General features: G+C 43.1%; 1 protein-coding gene across 2 annotated transcripts; it reads right to left on the bottom strand.

The window, feature by feature from the left end:
• Nucleotides 1-9,228: 9,228 nt before the first annotated feature.
• On the bottom strand, nt 9,229-19,393 carry dctn4 (dynactin 4). Of its 2 annotated transcripts, XM_080502751.1 has the most exons (14): nt 19,238-19,393; nt 18,304-18,374; nt 18,040-18,218; nt 17,853-17,896; nt 16,340-16,447; nt 15,781-15,801; nt 15,111-15,184; nt 13,567-13,679; nt 13,364-13,473; nt 13,188-13,261; nt 12,804-12,858; nt 12,315-12,422; nt 10,760-10,857; nt 9,229-10,679 (listed from the first exon to the last, which is right to left on the bottom strand). In XM_080502751.1, the coding sequence occupies exons 1-14, from the start codon at nt 19,370-19,372 to the stop codon at nt 10,457-10,459; spliced, it is 1,413 nt and encodes a 470-aa protein (XP_080358877.1). In that variant the 5' UTR covers nt 19,373-19,393; the 3' UTR covers nt 9,229-10,456. The 2 variants fall into 2 exon arrangements, with proteins under 2 accessions (XP_080358877.1, XP_080358878.1); XM_080502752.1 differs by lacking the exon at nt 15,781-15,801.
• Nucleotides 19,394-20,845: the final 1,452 nt, after the last annotated feature.

The following is a 20,845-nucleotide window of genomic DNA, read 5'->3' as shown; positions in this document are numbered from 1 at the left end:
TTGAAAACCACCACCTTCTTTTCCAGCCTGGAGGTGATCGAGTCAGTGTTAAAACCCGCCAGTAAATTCAGCACCACATTCCCCAAGGTGTCTGGGATTCGGGGGTCGTGATTAAGGGGATATCTGACCTTCTGGTCCGATTCTGGGTCTGGGGCCTGAAGCTGTCTGCCTCCAGAGGGATATTTAAATACTAAAAGTGCACGCTGGGTTTCAGTTTCATGACCCATTTCAGGGCTATGTGCTGGCAAATGTGCAAAAAAGAAAAGGTTTTTCATCTGGCAGCTAACCGGTCAGCTCCACTCTTGCTCTGCGAAAAGCTTATTTTTGCCCTCCACTAATTAGTGTCTGTGTGCAGAGTAAGACGGGAAACTGGAGAAGCAGAAGCAAGAGGAACGTGTTGGGAAGGATAGAAAGGAAAGTGAGACGTTGACAAGTTTTCAGGAGAAAAGGTGGAGGAGTAAAAGATTGTGTTCGACATTTGGCAGCTTAACTGTTTTCGGTTGAAATACTTACACAATATCTAAAATGTACTGTGAAACCTTTAAGACATGTTTGCTTTTCTGACTTCCTAAAGTTGTTAAAAAAAAAAAAAATAAGGACATCTGTACCTAATCCTGAAATGTTTTGGACAGTGCCTTTCATCATTAATACTTCTCTCTATTTTGGTGTTTTAGAGCCAATCTCCACTGGATTCATATAAGCTGTTCTACAATCCCATTGCCACATCCTCGTCGTTATTTGGTTGCTCTGTTGTGCAATCTAATTTGAAAGAAAAAAAAAATACTTTGACTTGCTCAAGTTACTGAGAAATATAAAACAAAACAAAAAAAATTAACATACCTTCACTTGAACTAATATTATGTGCAACATGAATATATTCAAACATGGGCCTACTATTTGTTTTCATTACAATTCCAAAGCATAAAATCACTGCTACACTGACTGGGAGGCTCTCAATGTGTAGCACAACTGTTTCATCATTTATTTTGTGACTAACATTGTCGATTTTGAAGAAATAATGGGGGGGGTGGAGTTGCATTTTCCAAATATGGTCTGTTACTGGATGAAGGGTTATCATTTTACTAACAATGTTGCGCATACTACACCAAACAACATGGAGTCACTGCAGTCCCGGGGCCTACGCCCACATGTTGTTTTCCTCATACACCAACAATAAAAGCAGCATCTCCATGTGACTCTAATCTGTACCAAAGTACACCTCAGAGGTGGTCCCACTTTCCACGCCACGCCAAAAGGAAAGACTCGCAGTGCCAAGCAGAGTGATGTTGATCCAGCGGGGAATGTGTTGCTCTTGCTTCAGGGTGAACAAGGTCAAGTGCTTGAGGGGTCAGGCTCATCCATTCTCCAGCGAGTGGAAAGATGCCAGGCGTGTGTTAGCGGGCCTGCGCTGCACTCCCATATCTGTAGCTGTGGGTGAGCCGCTGTGTGCCGACAGCAGTGAGTCATGGCTTTCCACAGTGTTGCCCTGCCAATGCAGACGTTTATTGAAGGTTTCCTACTGCATATCATTGACACGTGCTTTGAAAGTATGACGGTGTGCGTCCACAGACGCATATGGAAAGAGGATGCATGTGAATTTTAAACGGGTGACTGAAGAGGAGAGAGGCCTTTGAGGAGTCTGAGCCGCTACGTTGAAACTATTATCAGAGGAGGTTACACAGGAAAGGAGCGACAGATGCTTCAGATTGGTCCCAGACCAAATATTTCCCTCCTTTGAAGACATATTTTCTTTCCCTCTCCCCCTCTTGCCATCCTCAGTTTTCATTAATCATCATTTTACTATTGACCCTGTCCTTCGGCAAGTAGATAAAACCGGATTTTTATTAAGTTGTTGCTGGAGATCGCCGTTGTAAAAGCTGGATTATATTGCAATAAAAAATATGGCCGATGATAAAAAAAAAATACCAATTAAAGCAAAATTTTGGTCCCGACTGCACAACCTCCCACCTACTCTTGTAAAAAGGAAATGATGCAATTAGAAACAACTGATGTTAAGACAGCACTGTGATCCGTAACACTATAGGTGGTTGGGGGGAGTTCAGAAGACTCCACCAAAGTCAGCGGATTGGCAACAAGATTATCTGTCCTGCTTCGGCAGGAAATCAGCTCCATGAGCCACATCAACAGGAAATTAAAGAGGACAACATGGTTCAGACAGAAGCCAGCAAAACGCTGCTCTGCCTGGATCCTTCCAGCGGTAACATCAACCGGTGACAAGTCCTGGCACTGCCTGAGGATTTCCTGACAGTAAAACACTCCATCGAATCTCTCCAATTTAGAAATAAACAGGGAACAAAGTGCTCTGACTGCCGACATCCTCATAAACGTTTGGAAGTTCCAACCTTAAAAATGACAGATTTGATCTAACTTAATGACACCTTTTGATTTTTCCCAAAAATGTAATTGCAATCTCAAAATATGCTATTTGTTTTTCCGTCTTTTACTGTGTAGAAGTGACGGCAAAGCAAAAGCTGACCTAAATTATTTGGGCGTGACTGACACTTGTAACTTTGAGTCCTCTGTTGTTTGCTGACAGACACGTTGGGATCCCGAGGCTGTCTGTATTTCCACAGCTGAGCTTGAATGTCTATAAAACTCTTTTGCAGATGAGCGTCTTATTAATTCATTATGCTGGTACAAGGGGTTAGCAGTGTGCAGCTGGATATTAAAAGCACATGGGGGACTTAAAGAGATACTTACCCCAAGCTGCGTCAAAGTTAACCGAACGAAACATTAAGTCGTGGAAATTCACAAAGAATTTCCCACGTGAAATAACTAAAACAAAAAATCTCAATTATGTTAGCATATAAAGCACAAGTCTATATCCAATCCAGTGCATTCTTATCGCGTCTGGAGGAGCGTACTATATACTATATCTGCAGGGACTCTTATCATCCTCCAGCCTTTTAAGGAGCTTCACCCTGTGAAATGTGCCACTGATAGAGCCGCAAATCCACATCTGCCGTTTGACATTTCATATTCTTGCGCCGTAAATCCAGTCATGCTCTCATTGATTCTATACATTGATCTATCGCAGCCTGTCCCGGGTGAAATGCAGTTCTACTTAGTGTCAGGGAGTTTCTCTGTGTACACCGGATATACAGTATTTGTGGCGCGGTGGCGGGTCGTGTTGAGTTGGGCCTCAGTGGGTTTGGCTGCAGGTCGCGGGATTGCTTACGCAATAGCAACCGGCCGCCTCGTTCAACGCCGTCTCCCCGCGCACGGTCTCAGTGCCAACACGCTTTAAACGGCACCTAATGGGGCTTAGCTGCCCAAGAGGCCTGCGGCTGAACCATCTTCGGCGAGACACCAATCGTGCTCCTCGTACAAGTGTTGTCCTAATTGAAATCCTTTATTTACTTTACAGTGCATTATTGCTGGCGTGTGGCCGACGTTTCTTCCGGGCATGTAATTCACTTCATTAATGAACCTTGTTTGGGTGAATACTCGTAGACCGCAGAGGATTATCTTGTGCTTGACAGTGGTGAATTAAGATCTTACCAAAGCAGGTGCACAGATGCATGAATCATTTCTATAATTGTCAGGGGAACACAAGCTTTACTTTGTGTGTGTTGGCTTATGTGGCGGGGCAAAAGGCAACGTGTTCAACGTGTTGTGTAGTTAATCTGCTTGTTTGTGCTGTGGATGGATGAGATCACTTCTAAACAGCACGAAGACGCTCATTATCAGACGTTTGTTTTAGCCTGCTGGCTCCAGCTACATAGTTAGTGTACAGAAATGAAAGCGATATCGATCTTCTTATCTGATTCTTGGCAAAGAGGCATCAAAGCATTTTCTCCCAAATCTCCAACTATTTGCAAATCTCCGTCAGTTCAGCATGATTTTAGCACCGTGTAGCCAAAAACTTGTGTTTTCACCCGAGGGGTCAGCATCGGCCGTATTTTTGTGATCTAATCAGTGTTTTATGCCTTTGTTTTTCTTCACCAGAACAGCAAAGAGTTTGCCTTTGCCAGTGATTAAATCCAACATTTGCACAAACTGTGCTGCTGCTTGTTTCTTCTTATCTAAAAGATAATAAATCCACATTTATACGGGCCGCCACAGGTTAGCTTATTTCTAAAAGTTTGCTGAGGATCGTGGCCAAATTATAAAGTAAAATAAAGTGCTGAGTGCAAAAAAGAAATACAGCTTCCCAAACTGCTGAACCACTGCTTAAAAGGTATTACTTTCTTCATTGACTAGACAAGTCGTGATTTCCTGATTTAAATCTCTAGTGCAGTGGGGTGGGATGGGGGTGGGGGGGGGGGCTTATGAGGCTCTAGACTGGGCTATTACTGGCTGTGAGTTTTCATTCACACAGCCAGCCAGACTGCACAGAAATAGAATAATGAAAGCATTGTTAATATTGTGCAGGAGGTGTTTGAAGTCCAGGAAACATACTACCTCTATGGTAGTTGGTCTCGACACTGAACGAGCATTAACAGAGAACATCCTCAGTTCGACTGGGTATGGGGGGGGCTTCGGGTGGATGGGCGAACAGTTCATCTAATCACAGATACACATGGACCTTATGGCACTTGTTTAACACTTTCAACCCAGAGAGAAGACATCCAGCAGGTTTTTTTCTGGCCTCAAGTGTCTCCACAGGTTCCCATCATGTACCAGTCTGTGGCACTGGCCTCAGTTTGGCACATTATTGCCCTTACATGCATAATGCACCCATCGGATGAAAATTAGAGCAAATTGGAAATGAAAAGCACAGACCGGAGCTGCGTCTCTGTCGGTTAATGCAGACAGGACTTCAGAGATGAATGTCGAAGGTCAGCTGCTTTCTCGGAGCGATCTTTTACCACCCGCCGTCCAAAGTTAACAGCCCAACCAACCTGCAGCATCAGGCCACAGAAGGGAGAGTGGGAGTGAGAGGAAATGGCGAGAGCACTTGAATGAGGTGGAGAAAGTGAAGGGTTTTGTTTAGGTTTTTTTTTTTTTTTTTTTGCCATTTCAAAAGGTCTCACAGGTTTGGCTTTCCCAGCAATGGAAGCCCACATGCCTACAGTTATTCATCTGGGTAGACATCATCAATTACCGCTAATTAACCAGCTGATGGTCTGGTGAGCAGAAAATGAAAGAGGCGATTAATCACTCAGTGCACCTCCAGGCCTAATGCTCAAACTAGAAAAAGGAGGATGTAAAAATAAAAAAAAGTTCCTGTAGGTTTCCTTCCGCCTCTTCTCGTGCCCAGAAAAAGAACACACGTTGTGATCCACAAGCTGTAGAAAACTGAAACTCCTCTGGAGACTGGGTCGGTAATATCCTCCCACATGACAGAGCTAATGGAGAAAACACACCTTTCTCCTTTGACATGTACAGGGGTTAATGTATAGAAAGAAAGAGTCTCTATCCCATCTATTTATAAGAAGCAGGGGAATTACTGACTGTGTTGAGGCACTGATTTTCTCCTCTTTCACTCCTCCGTGCCATCATTTCCCCCCCCCCCCCCACCCCCACCCCCCCCCTTGCGGTTGAGTTACAGGCGGTTTGGGCGCTGACGTAACCGTGGAGAGGTCCTGGGTGCAGTCAAACTTGTAATTCAGTGAGGAATTTTTCATCTGGTCAAGGCTGGGTGCGTGTGTCTTTATAAATAAAGACGTCAAAAGAGGCAAACAAGAGGAAGAGGGAAGGAGGAGACGGCAAGTTTGAAAGAAAATCTGTGCCTTCACCTACTCAAGTCAACTCGACAATGCTGGAAAATCCTAAAATTAAATAGTAATCCCTGCAACATGGTCACAGGTCTGTGCTGTTTACAGAGCGAGGTTCTGAAAATAAGCACATGCTGGTGCCGAGCGTGCGATAACTCCTATCTTGATCCAGGAAAATATTATCCTGACCAGAGGAATCCAGAATTTGTCTTCCAGACTGCATTTTTGGGGGAACGTTCAAGGTCTGCTCATGAGCCAGTTATTAGGTTACTGCATAAATCACAATATGCCAAATGTGATCCAGTCATTCTTCACCAGCTTTTGCTCCAGAGTGAATTAAATTGTGGCGATGATTATGTATACAAATTAAGCATAACAAATGTTCATCAGAGAATATTATCTTCCCTCCAGCTAAATGCAGGCTGAGCGCAGAAGTGCTGAAAGTCAGCTCCTGCTACCATCGGCTGCGTTGTTTTTTTTTGAAGAGGGAGTCTGGGCTGTTTCAGTGCAATGGACTCACCCCATGTGTGCTTTATTACCTCATCTGCAGTGGTGATTTATGGCTCGCACACAGGCCACTTTTCTGGGCTGTTTATATCTGCGGAAGATAAAAGAAAATCATGGCTTTATTACCTAGACGGAGTGGGTCTGTTTACACAGCAGAGGGCCTCATCAGGGAGCTGCAACATTCCTGCATCACACATCTGATCTGACTTTCTTTTTTTTCTTTCTTTTTTGCGGAGGCAATAAACTGCCCCCAGGTAGAGCAAATCTTCACTGAGCAGGACTGATGCGTGTTAAATATAAAACGGTATCTGCTGGGACACAAATACCATTACTCGCTTCGCCTGATGTTGACAAGGAGATCCTTCATTCCCCATGACTCACATCCTGAACACAAAAGCCATCCGGCTTTGTGTGTATTATTTTTTAAATGTCTGGATAAGAACTCCTCGTGCCTTTTCCTGGTGATAATTACTGTCAGTGGAGCGACTGTTACGGCCTGAGTTCCAGTACAAGATCATGCAGAAGGCTTCACTGATGTCTCCTTGAACTCCCCCCCCCCTTATCAGGCAGCTGCTGTTGATGAACTGTTTGTCTCTGGCGCCATCGTGTGGTGAGAATGAATGACAGAGCAATTCACAAGTTTGAGACATGATTTAAGAGGAGCGATGGGTACTGCTGGTCCTGGAGGGCCACATTTGACGTTTCCCTGTTTGAACACACTGTAATGAGTGGGTCCTTTTCAGGTTTTCTGCGGAGATTTAATAGAACACACTCATACATCACAGTTATGTCAAATTGCAAATGAAACTGTACATGGTGCAGGAAAGAAGAAGCATCACTGCATCACTTCACAGGAAGGTGACAAACAACAATAACTAATCCTGAACTAATATTAAGTTCTATAGAAGGTGGACTGACGGATTTAGATGAATTGGTGGAAGGCTCAGAGAATCAGCATGAAATATTTGTCTGATCTGGATTGGGCCAATCCAATAACCTCGTGAGCTCCCAGTATCAACTGCAAACTGAAGTGTCACATGTCAGGGGACGTCAGAGACTGACTTTCCAAGAAGAGCTTCTTTCTCATCCTGTCAGCACATTGGACCCTTCATAGTTGCAGTCAAGGTTTGCAGGACAAAGAACCCAACAGCGCTCAGCCAACACACTTCACACCTGACAGCAGGTAAACAAAATAAATACATTGTCTTCAGACTTTAACAACCACAGAAAAATCATTTGCAAAAAAAACAAAAAACAAACCTGTTTGGCATTGACAGAGAATATTTTGCAATTTTCGATTTGCCTCTACACATACAATCGTGCTGCTTATCCCACAGATGCATGCACTTTACAAATGGACAGTAAACAGACTGACTTTCCAATGGTATACAGATTTTATGCAATTATATATATCTATAATCCAACCACTATACACTGATATATGCAATGGATGTGTTTTGCTCCCCATATTCTGTAACTCTCTTCACATGGCTGAACACAATGCATCTCCATTTCACAGAGACGTACAGGCCGATCGGAAAGAACACACCCATGGAAAACATGGAGAACCGTGAACCCACCAGAACTCGAAGTGCCCACCTATGTTCCATAGATTTGATCCATAACAAACAACAACTTCGAAGCAGCCACTTTCTAACAGTGCCTCTGCAGACACGGTGGAACTTTGTAACATTAAACTTGCAGATTTTCCACCTCAGTGTGGATTTGTTCTCTCCTCAGAGCTGTGTGATCTCCAGGTTTGGCTGTCTGGACAGCAAATCCACATTCACTTTCTTACTAGCGTTGTTTATTTTTCCCAAAGCAGCTGCTGTTTTGACTGAAAGTGCAGCAAAAACCCACCAAACAGCAGACAGACCCAGTTAAAGAGGAGCCGGTGAACTCGATGGAGCATTTAGAAGCTAAAGAGACAGGTAATTCCCCCAGGAGGCAGTGGAGAGTGAAAACGAGAGACAAAATTGAGTCAATAGTGACATTGTGTTTTCGAAAACACAACCCCGAATGGATGTTGTTGAGCATCTGTTCCATGTGTAGACAAGCCACCGCTTCATTACACAGTCAACATATCAAATTAAAAAATTGTTGACAAGTAGTGAGGCGGAAAGTAACACAGTATAAGTACTTTCTTGCTGTATTTAAGTAGTTTTTTTTAATCATCTCAAAATCCCATTGACCTACTTTTTTATTCATTTGTCATGTTTGCTCATTTAAATTTTAGCTTGCATCCTTTTTATACACAGTATATATCCTTTTGTGATGGCCTTATAAATCAAAACTAATTTCAGCCTGAATGACAATAACGCGTAGGAAACAGCAGATGTTTGTAGCCATAAACAACATGACAGACAGAACTTAGAAGTAACGAGAAGGAAAACCATTGAAAGTGAAGTGGGTCTGCAAAAATGGGCGAGCACTGGCTTGCAGGTCTTTCACTGTCGAGTTTGCATGTTGTCCCTTTGTACACCGGTACAGCGTTTGAGGCCAATTGGAGGCCTTGAAACAAGCTGTGCATACTTGTCTATCTCTATTTGTTCCACGGTGCACTGTGGATCAGTCCAGTGGCTTGTTCATACATTTAATTTCACCTAATTTTATCATTTATATTGGGACTTTCAATAGTTTTACCTAGGTTTGGTCATCTTATCAGCTTTTTGTTTCTCCTGAGGCTGCACAGTGGTGAGGGGGTTAGCGCTCTCGTGTGGAGTTTGCATGTTAACCCCGTGTTTGGGTTTCTTCTCCGTACTCCGGTTTCCTCCGAAAGTCCAAAACAAACATGATGACCTGTTGGCCTTAAATTGCCCCTTAGTGCAAGTGACGTTTTACGTCTGTGACCCTGGACAGGATTTAAGCGATGTAGAAGATGGATGGTTTCTCCTGTCAATTTCAATGGAAACTTTTCATGAACCTGTGAAAATTCCAAAGTCATTTCTTCCTGCTGCTGAAAACCTGGCCAGAATATTCCACTGACTGCTTTAAAAGTCTCATAATCCACAGAAATAAAGATCCACAAGTTCTGTTTCAGTATTGCAATATTTTATTAGTCAGTACAGAAGATTCATTATAATGTAAGGCTCTGTTTAGTTTGTTTTTTTCCTCTCTTAACTAGGTGTTCACACTGGAGACCAAACTTAAATGACAGCAGCTGACAAACCACACTGACAGTGATGAGTACCAAAACAAAAATCCTTTCAAATCAGGCAAAACAATAGTGTCTCATCACAAACAAGTGTTGAGTATTCTGTTTTTGGATGATATTTAGTTTCCTCATACCGTCTCTACAGTGCCTAAAACCAATAATGTGCAACTTCAGACAATCTTCCTCTACCCATAAAGACCCGGCAACAAACAAAACAATAGAGTCAGTAATTGCGATGACACCGTCTAATGTGTGCAATATTCACTACAGTTGAAGCATGCAGGTTAATAAAATAGTGTTGTCTGCGGAAAACGATCTTGACGAGGACACAAAAGCTAGAAAGCGCAGGGGTTTGTGTGTGTGGGTGTGTGTTGCACAGGTGGAACATTGGATTGTTCTGATTTCTGATTCTGCTCAGCGACTTCACTCTATTTTCAAAAACAACTCACAGACATCCTCGGATATAAGTTGTTATTTTTTGTACATACAGTAAACACTGATATCAGAGATACTCGTGACTAATACTTTGATATGCAAATGAGAGCTGGACATAGAGAGGTTATAATTGCTTCGCCATCTTAACAAAAATACTGCATGGACCACGATAATTAATTCTTTTGTCACCACCCAGTAGAGCAAATGAACGGTTTTCCAAAGAAAAAAGAATTAATTTGGAGGATTCCGTTTTATGAAACAGCTTCTTTTTTTTTTTTTTTTTTTATAGTAGATGAAGTTACGGCTAAAACAATACAGTATATTTCAAGTGTTTGTTGAAGTATTCATCAGTTTTATAACTAAAAATGAGAATTGAGTTCGACATAATGCATTTGACCGTCTAGGTTTTCTATAATGTGATGAAGTCGTTATCAAGCTGCATAAATAGTTCAGCTGTCATGCGATCACTATTTTCCCACAATGGCTCTGTTGGTGCAACTTATGCTAAAACATACAATAAACCAAAAGCTGCTCAGAATCCAGATTGTTGTTACACACAATGATGAGCTGAATCAGAAACCAGGTTGTTTTTTTTGTTGTTTTTTTTAATTAATTTAATCCCACAGTTTAAGAGGAATTAGTTCAAAGAGCCCAAAGCTAGTAAAAGGAGTACTAGTGTTCAGGGAGCGAGGGGTCCCAGCTGCAGCTCTACGTGGTGCGTGAGCCAAATGGACTCAGCCACCGTGTCCACGCCTCCCTCCTCGCTCGGCCGGACGGGAGCGGTGAGGTTGCGGAAGTCGTGTCGGATCTTGAAGGAAACGGTGACGTCCAAGTCCTCTTCTTTCTGAGGGATGACTTTGATGAAGAACCCAATCTTGTTGGATTTCCTGAAGGCCACGACGCTGCGGCGAGGACAGGGAGGGCAGGATGAGACTCGCCTCGCTCGGATAATTGTGGCGATTGTGTTTGTGTGTGAACTCACTCCGGGTCATCCTGGAAGTCCTGCGGTTCAGCCAGTTCGTCATACTCGGCGGCGGCGTCTTTTCCTGCCAGGACCAACTCCTTACTCGGCACGATGACCTGAAGAAAGATTCAGCAAGAGTCAAACTCAGAGATTCACAGCAAACTTAAAAAAAAAAAAAAAATACTGCAAGTTATATTTTAGAGAAAAGCTGGCTAAATATAATTAGAATGGTGCAAATAAATACAATTCACTGGCTAACGAACTGTGTTTGTTCATATTCTCATGTTTTCCCAGACAAAAGAAGTACAACTGAGCTGAATCAACGTGCTCCGAGTTTAGTGATTAACCACTAAGCCATTGTTTGATTAACGTTGTGATACCATCTTGAGCCACAAGATGGTGTTTTGACGTCACTTTACCTCCCTTCTTCCATTCAACCCCAGAAAAGAACAAGAAAGCACAAGTTTTGAGTCAGAAACCGATGAGGCCTGTGGCTCTTTTCAACAACTAACAGAACATTTGGAGGAATAGCGAACAACTGGTGCATAAACATGGCGTCACTTGTATCTTACATATTGTACATGTAAGACAAAATCTTAGCAAATTAGTCACATGTCATGAATTTTAAGAATAAAATTTAGGCTATTGTGATCCGATCCACTTGAAAATTTCAAAGAAATTGTGCCTACATTAGTGAGCGTCCACAACTGCACACTCACCAGTCTAATTAATATATCCTCACAGTTGTCGGCAAACTTGAGAATCGTGCGGCGGGAATTCAAAATATCCATGCGAGAGGTGGGTGAACCCAGCCGTGAGAGCGATCCGATAAAACCAACCGAGCGCGGCTTGATGCGCTTCGCGCTGCCCTCCAGGTGTGTGAATATCAGATCAAGCAGAAGCAACAGTCAAGAGGTGAAACGGAAAGGGGTCGAGAAGAGGCTCCGCTTTTGAGAGGAGCCTCTCCCGCGCCCACGCCGACCCATCACCAAAGGGGCCCCCCGAGGCAAACGGCAGGTACTGAGTGGACATCTGAGAGCCGCCGCGCCGCAAACCGTTGCTCTACAGAGAACACGACAGCCGACAGAAGTTGTGATGAGGTGAAGTGAAGGCTGCCCATTTCTTCAAATAAGGGCGGTCAGAAGGAGCGCTCCGCCCCGCGCTGATGATGGTGATCAACTGTCACAAGCTCTGACTGCAGCCATTCCTCACTTTATGTGGAAGGACATTTCATTTTAGCAGCATTTTGCAGGAGAGTACAAAAATAAAATTGCAATAACAAATGTGATCCATTTAAGAAGCCATTAAGCAATAATCTGAGTAATCAGTGGTTAATGTAACTATTAGTGGTTGTATAACGACAAATTGATTATACATTATATTATGAGCGCAGGAACCGTGTGCACCTCAGTCATTTAAATGCTTACTGCCATTATGTTATTTTATATCAAGTGATAGTTGGAATTAGGATGTGGAAACATTGAAATGATTGCAATAAAACAACATTAAACCACCTGTCGAGCAGCAAAGTGGCGATAAACATGTTGCCGGTAGAACGAAGAAAAAGAAAAACCTTGGCAGTGCTGTTGATGTCATCGGGGTCTTCCTCCTCGCATGCGGTCAATGTGACGTGGGTGACGTTCTCCACGGGGTTGGTCAGAGTCAGCAGTACCTGGCTCTCCTGAACGCACAAAGCCCACACGTGACAAATAATGGTCAAGCACACGCTTGAATGTAAATGCAAAGCGAAAGGGCAAACGGCTATCTCTGGAAATGCCCTGCTCCATAACAAACTCTCGTCTTACTTGGTCGTCCTTTCACATGCAAATCTACTCATTAAAATAAAGACGATAGCCATCTTAAGATGATAGCTCAATTATGGCCTGTTTTTAATGGCTAAATGTTGAAGTGCTGTGGTTTTTAATATGAAGAATAAAGAGCAAGACCGCCTTGAGCGGAGGTTCTGGGCCCCTGAAAGCACTGAGTGGCTGACTCTACCAGCATGCTATAGAGAGGAAATTAAAAATCCTGGAGCTCATGAAAAAGAGACATGAACACTGACCTTCATGTAACGCAGATTTGGAATGGACATAATTCTCACTTCAGGGATGTAACTCCTGCGGGAGGAGAAAGGCACATCAAATACAGAGGAAAGAATTAAAAAAAAAAAAAAAAAAAAAGCTTTAATGAAAGGCTGACAGTGGATCTTTGGGGTCCTGAGAGCATCAGCAGTTAATAAGAGAACACTGATGAGCTACAACACATCAATCCTTCTCAATTTAAATGAGCTGTAAATTAATTCCTCCACCATTGCTCATAAGTCACAAATCACACTTCAGGACTTTCATCACTAAAAACTACATGAAGTCTGAGGCGGTTTGATGCTTTCAGTGAATTAAGATAATGAATGGCATGTTCAGTCAGAAATCTGATGACCAGTACTCACACAGCCACCAGCTGGATTTTAAACTTGATTGAAGTTGGATTAAACTCTGGCTTGCTCAAGTTGTGCTCACATTTCTGGAATTAAGAGTAAAAGAAAAAAAAAGAAGACAGTTATTGAAATGCAATCGGCAGAACAAGAGGCTTTGATCGATAATGAAAGCATGACGGTGCACCGACCCTGCAGCGCAGCGAGCGCTTCATCAGGAGATGTTTGTGTCTGGGGTGCAGCTGAGACGCCCCGGCAGGCTGGAAGTCGGGCTGCAGAAGCCGCTGGCGCAGCGTGGTCACTGAGAAGACGCGGCGGGCCACAATGATCGACTTAACCGCAACCAGGAGAAACGACCTGGGCTCTATACGGTGACTCCCCTATGAGTTCTCACCTTCTGGTAAACTGATGGGTCTGGTGTAGCAGTCCTCGGGAAGTGGCTCCACCTCGTCCAGAGCCTGAGCCGGCTCGATGCTGATCTCCTTCTGGTCCTCGCCTTCTTTCAGCCTGGTTACACCACGACGGAGACGCTTAGAATGAAGCGTGAAGCACATTCTTTCTACTTTATCAGATCTTTGTGGCATTTGTGTCCACCTGCCTTTAGAGCTTACCCAAACACACACGCTTTTGTTTATAACATCGAAAATGTGCCTCTTAAGAAGTTTTAATTCCTTATATGACAACTTACAGGCTATTTTTAATACACTGTTAATACAAACACACTATTAGAGCATATTAACTCAGCTCTTCATGAAGCACCTCAGGTCATCTCCAGTTTAAATCAAGCCGCATGTGTTTGCGTTTAAGATCTAAGCCGTCTTTTTGCCGACTTAACTGACTTCAAAGCAGCCTGTGTTTCAACAATGTGGAGCCTGCAGGCACGCAGAATCACGTGCTTGTAATTTGACACCAGCCTCGTTGTCTTGCTGGGCTCTGCTGTCTGGAGCAGACGACCATGAGAAGCAATGTGTGGTGGCCAAAGTCAAAGCTGCCTGCTGCCTTGTGGCATTGATAAACAGTGAGAAACAAAGATTTACACTAATGTTGACGGCTTCGGTGACACTTTCATATCAAAGTTTTCCAGCCCCATCTACTTCTTTAATGACAACCTCTCAAGACAAGTGGCACGCATATTTACATTCATATTTCTGTGGCGTATGCGCCCGTTTTACATTTGTCTCCAGGAACCGACGGCATACTTTGTCAACGCGCTGCTTTTTGTCAGCCGATCATTAATCCCAAGATGTTAAACAGGGTCCTTGAACGCATTCTGGTAAAGAGATTTAAAAATGACCTATGCTAAGAATTATATTACTGCGAGGTGATGATGCAACTTGGGGAAGAAAGAAAGGTGACAGACTGTTGGTGGTGATGGATCACTTTCGCTCCTCGAACCAAGTTTCAAGGCTCTGCAAATTGATTTTCACAGCCGCCTGAAATTAATCAAACATGCGGCTGCTGGAAGGGAGAAAATCTATTTATCTAAATCACCAATAATAGGAACATGCAGCGGATGTAGTTACTATGCAGAAACATGCAAAACCACCCTTTATTCCATACGTGACTATACTTGGTAAGTTCTGCATTTCTTCCTGCGTAGTGCAACTGATTGTGTTTTCTGTTTTATCGATTCACCAAGTGAATTAACTGGTAAGAATTCTTTCAGCTCAATTGAGCATTGGGTGACTCATCTTCACAGAAAAACTGTGATTTATCCATATGATTTATATATATATTTTTTGTTTTTGTTTTTGTTTTTTATGTGTGTGGTTCAGTCAGTTGCATACAAAGATGTTGATTTATGCCTTAAAGTGCCCCGCCCCCCAAAAAAGGAAATGGTTCAATTCAAACATGTTGTAGCAAAAAAAAAAAAAGGAAAATAAAAGAGTCAAGAGTAAAGAACTGAAAACATAATTTCCGGTTGATGGAAAAACTCACGTTAGACCAGCCAAGCTTGAAATGGGAGCTCCAGGCCTCTGCCGCTGCAGTCGGGTCCCAAGGCCGTATTTTTCCTGTGAATTTGAGGGGAAACCACAGTCAGACTGTCTGCCGACCCACACACCCACCCACACCCACACCCACACCCACACCCACACACACACACACACACACACACAAAACCAAGGCTCAAGATGATTTATGAAACTAATCTACAACAATTTTTCTACTCGGCGGATGCAACAAAAGGTCTTGACTGAAAGGGGAGTATATACTTTTAAAAATAAAATTGAAACTGAATGGTAGTTGACATTTAACAAAACAAACAAACAAACAAAAAAGAACAAATAAGCCTGAAACTGTTTAATGTCTTGTGGCAAGAGACACAAACCAGAGCCTTTCTACCAGAATAAAGGGAGAGAATCAGCTCTGAAGGCCTGTGGATTTAATTACAACGAAATATATTTTCTGCTGGCTGCACAGATTGCAACCAATCTCTCCCTCTAAACAATATAAAGGCTTCCGTTGTGCGATCGTCACTTAACCAAGGAGACATTCATGTGATCTGTGAGGTCACTCAGGAGCAGAAGACAACAGGAGCAGAAACACAGAGGAGACGGTGCTACGGCAAAGGACGGGACGACCCAAGTTGTGAAAAATTACAACTCACCACCACATGGATAGTGTGTTGCTGGGAAGGTGAAAACCAAAAAGTCAGAATGCATAAGCCAAGGAAACAAAAGAGAGAATAAAGAACAAGGTGAAACCAAAGCAATTCGGCAAAACATTAGTGGCATTTGGAGACATGCGACAGCGACGGGAATGCATCGGTGAAGGAAAGACGGCAGGATGTCACAGCTGCTTCTGAACAGAACGGGCAAAAGCTGCTTTGCACGGACAAATATTAGACACAGTAAAGATGCAGGAGTGAATGATGTGCCAACGAGAGGCATTAAGCCCATAATCGTAGCTTTTTCAAAACAGTATGGACCTGGTGTTACCTGCACAGCAGCTCATCCATGTTAATAAACCCACCCCCCCCACCCGACTCTGCTTAAAGGTGCCCTTTAACCTTCAACTATTAGACGCATTACATCTCTTAAAAACAAACCGCTGATCACATCAAACCACGCGGAGAAACTGTGTGGCATTTACAAAGGTCAAAAGGAAGAATACAGCATTTCTGAAAAGGCCGAATGTAAGTGTCAGGCTGGGAGGGAGCAGAGTACCGAGAAGGCCAGAGGCATGCACTGTCGCCTCCTCGCCAGCTTCTTCCTGTCCCTCTCCTGCTTCTCTCGGTGGGCCAGCTGCTGGTAATACTCAATCAGCTTGGTGATCTGCAGGGGACGACAAAGTGATCATCAGTACCTCCTTTATGTCTTTAGGAAACGCAACTGGCTTTCCATTATAATGCACTGTAAAATACAGCACATTAACCTTTAAACAGTCAGTAGCCGACGTATTCCCATCCTGCATTACCATCACTTTTAGATCCTTTATAGCTACATTTAATGTATCAGCACAAATACTAAACAACCCGGATTATCATACACACACACACACCTTTCATTGCTGGCCGAATCTTGGTTTTTATGAAGGTAGGAATTATATTGTCTCAAAATTTTTTACTAAAATTCTAAATAAATCTGCTCTGAACAGTTGAAAAACTTGTAGACACAACTGCACACACACTTAACAGGGCGATTTGGAAAACTTCTCAGATGTTCCCTCGTATACATTTAGCCAACAGCAAAAATATTCAACTTCGGTTGCCGTGAGTACCAGAGGGCAAACTGTGACTAAGCACTTCTATCATTTGGATTTTATTTTTAATTGTGGCTGCTGATTTATTGAAAGGAAGAAACTATCTCTGCATTTATTCATTCAAGCAATTGATATTCTGATCCTAATATAAATTCAATGAAGTGTAATGAAAAAAGTTCTTGTCTGGTTTAAATTTTGTTTAAAATTTGTTTAAAAATGTATCTAACCAGTACATATAAAGCCGCTAATTGAGCTGGCCACAAAGAATTGAGATGGAGGCTGTATGCAAGTGTGTCATGTCTGGTCTACACTCTGAATAGCCCAAATTCTATTTTTTGCATAGAATCGGTGGCCCCGGTTTTATTCAGGCTCGATCTGTCACAATGACCAAACTCCTCCCACAGCACATCATGTTCGGTGCCATCCTAAACATTTGAGATGCAGCATTTTAAAGCCATTGAACAGTTTGTGAACACAAACCACCAGCACCTTCTCCTTCCCCCCAATGTTACCACAGACTCCCCGTTCATCGCGAGTACCAGACTTTTGACAGTCTGCAGATCACACCCAGCACATTCCTCTCTTTTTCTGACTGCCTGTGCTGTTGTGGTGCAGAAGTTCATATCATGTGATACATTTACACAAACCTATTATGTGATATTCCTGACCAATACAATAAGTGCCACTGTCCAATCAATTCAAGTACACTTTCAGTTCACTTGTTCTAATGTGTAGTGGAATAAAGATCACCTTCCATAACAATAGTCAAATTAAAGATATAGGATGATTTTCATAATTTGCTGTGACACATTAAGCTTGAGCAAACACTCATCCATTTTTCTATCTTCTGCCCTGAGCGTTACATTAATGGGTGTCACTTACTCTGAAACACATCTATTCAAAAGCCACCACTGCATGATCAGGAAGCATGTGAGCAGCTCGAGAGAGAGATCAAGTGACCCCGAGGGGGAAACTCACCCGCTGAGTATGAGGATTTTCTGGCTCCTGCCATCCACCACTGGCTGCAGTGAACAAAACACAATTATACATGTGTCATATGTCTTAAAGAAATGATGACATGCTATTGAAATACAGCATATGGAATGAGAGGCAATACAAGTTTTATAAGTTCTTAAACTATATTCTACGCGGCATCAGTACCCACCAACTGATTTGTCAGCCATTCCAACGTCCCTTGAGGTCCAGCGACAAAAGCCACAGGCCAAATAATAGGCCTTCTTCATGGCAGTCTTGGTGGGATCATCAGGCAGAGGAGCTGGGATGTTAGTTGCCCGAGTGGAAAGCGTGTGCATGCAACAAGGGCAGTCAAAACAATTTGCACACCTGCAAAGGAGCACAAGCACATATCAATAAAAGGTCTGAATACAGTCAGCTGTGAAGTGCAGGAATGTTGTGAAGTCAGGCTCACCTATTCTTTTTCAGCTTAGCTTCTGCTGACGGCATGTTCTCCAGACAGCTTGGACAATAGTGGGAGTCCACCTGAGACAGAGGGCAGCAGTCACTCAGTCTGAATGCTTTATTTTACAAAAGCTTCCAAAGTTCTCAATCAACCGTGTCTGTTTGGATCTGCAACCTTCACAAGTGTGAACATTATTTTTGTGGATGCAGTTGTTTAGAATATGGAGTTTAATGGGTGTTAGGGGTTGTTGTATTCTTACATTGCCATTAAATTCAGAGTACTACAAGCAACATTTAATAATTTTATAAACTTTGATGAGGTGTGAAACTGAATCAAAATGTTTACAAATGCAATGAATTACCCATAATAAAAAGGGGTACCTGTGCACATGTAGAAATACTCACAAATGAAGCAGAGCAATATATCATAGTATATATAAATGATGTTCCTAATAACAGTCAATAATGAATGTATTTGGACAGATTGATAGATGTTTATTAGATGTTAGAAGGAACATCCAGTCGGTTATGTCTGGGTGTGGTGTCAGTAACTGGGGCTTGTTTAAAATCCCACACATGTATGCCGAGTCCAACAGCGTGGAAACAAATATCCTTTAATTGTGTAACATGAAATCAATATCTTAACTGAAGCCTGCCAAGTACTTTAACGTTAAACTTAAAGTTTAGCAAGAGCAGGTTAGCTTGTTCTCCAGTTTCTTCTATGCCACATAATGCCAGACCGGAAGTGAAATAACTCAGCCAATGACAAGAGAGGACGGCTGGAAAAAGCGTTGATTGACAGGCGAGAAAGCCATTCAAAGCGCGGGATGCTCAAGCTCGTCCCGCCCATCTGTCAAAGCCGCTAGCGGGTGTGCTAACAACAAAGTGGCGACGCCAGGCTATCCGCTAGCCTGTGGTCGCTGAGGAAAGAAACGGCTCCGTACCTCGTGAGACACGCACTCCAGCGACCGCAGCTCACTGCAGTAGCGACAGAAATACAGCTGAGATATAGGGGCTCTGATTCGCTTCTCCCCGCGGACCAGGTAGACCACCTTGTCTGGCTGCAGAAGAGACGCCATCTCTGACCAACGAAGCCGCGTTGGAGCGCTCGCTCTCTGCGCTGCTGGAGCTGACGTCTCCGCTGGAGGACCAACCTGGCTGAGCTCGTGCGCGCCCCCTTGTTGCCAATATCAGAATAGCAGTCACAGTCCAAGTACACGCAATTAAACAAATCGAACTGGTTTATTAATGCTAACCTTATTTAGAATATTTTTTGTGAAATATCTTGTAAATGTCACTCATTGAGACATCACAATATCAGAATAAAAGTTAATTGGACTCGTTTCAGTGTCTGTTTGAATGTGAATGAGGGTCAGTATGTATGCAATCCCAGCATCCCACACAGGGATGCTGAGGCCGGGTGTCTCTGAGAGAGACTGCTCACGCCCTCTGACCAAAAGGTTTGGGTGTGTTGACAAAGCCAAAAGGTGTGCAAATAATTGTCAACGGGTGTTGGGTGTTGGATAAAGCCAAACCGGTCTGGAGGTTGTGATATGTGGTCTGAGTGTCTGTCTTCCTATATTTCACCCGTGATGCATCGGTCACCTGTTGACCATTGATAACTGGGACTGGTACCAGTGTTCCGCAAATTTGAATTGAATAAAGCAGCATATAATCAGGTGTGAGATGTATAGAGGATGGGGAGAAAATGTCGGCCCAATTCCTTCCTACCCACTTCCCATGTTCTCATTTCCTGGATCAAGTTGGTATGAAGACCCTCAAATGTGACTAAATGAAAAAGAGCTCAGAAATACTTCCTGTCTGTGGGTAAACGGTTCCAGTGGCGTGAAAGGTTTGTTTATTTGAAGTGTTTGGGTTTACAGTGGTATTTCCCTTGTTTGTGTTTATCTCTTACCTGTATTCCTTTGTTGTTAGTCTGTACTGTTGGGATCCAATCAGATCTGATGTGAAGATTGTGGGTAACACGGTAAACAGAGGTGCGCTAACAGGCTTTTAAAGTGCACTGTGTGCTGCCCACGGGGCATTTGGCCGGGCACCAGCTCACTATGGCAACAGCTGATTGTGGAGAGAGCAGAAATGACTCATGAATAAAATAACACATCTGCGTGTCTCCTCCGTTTGACGAACGCTGGTGCTGAGTTCCTTGCGATCAGGCCAGGTTCAAAAATGGGTTTTTATATTCTTCTGCTTTTAAGGAAAAATAGTTTCCCCTAAAGTCTGAGTGCTGTTTATGAATGTTCACGGTAGACTGAGCTGCAGGCCTGCAGGTCATCTGCGTTTCATTCATTTCTGACACACTCTCAAATTGATTTAATTGGGCTCAAGGTGAGCTTCCTTTCTTGAAAGAAGCTTTCACTTCTTTCATCAAACATGGAGATGGAACAGGATAAACCTTTACTCATTCACTTCAGTTTCAATCCCTTCATGAGCGCAGATGAGAACATCAAGTAAACACGGACACGCGATTGGTCCACTAACTTTATTTTCCAAGTTTTCTACAAATCATTCATTCGTTCACCAACAATATTTCA

This window comes from Blennius ocellaris (genome assembly GCF_963422515.1).
Source record: "Blennius ocellaris genome assembly, chromosome: 9".
NCBI classification, from domain to species: Eukaryota; Metazoa; Chordata; class Actinopteri; order Blenniiformes; family Blenniidae; genus Blennius; species Blennius ocellaris.
The sequence above is the reverse complement of the archived record's forward strand: the minus strand, read 5'-3'. Positions and strand labels throughout refer to the sequence as shown.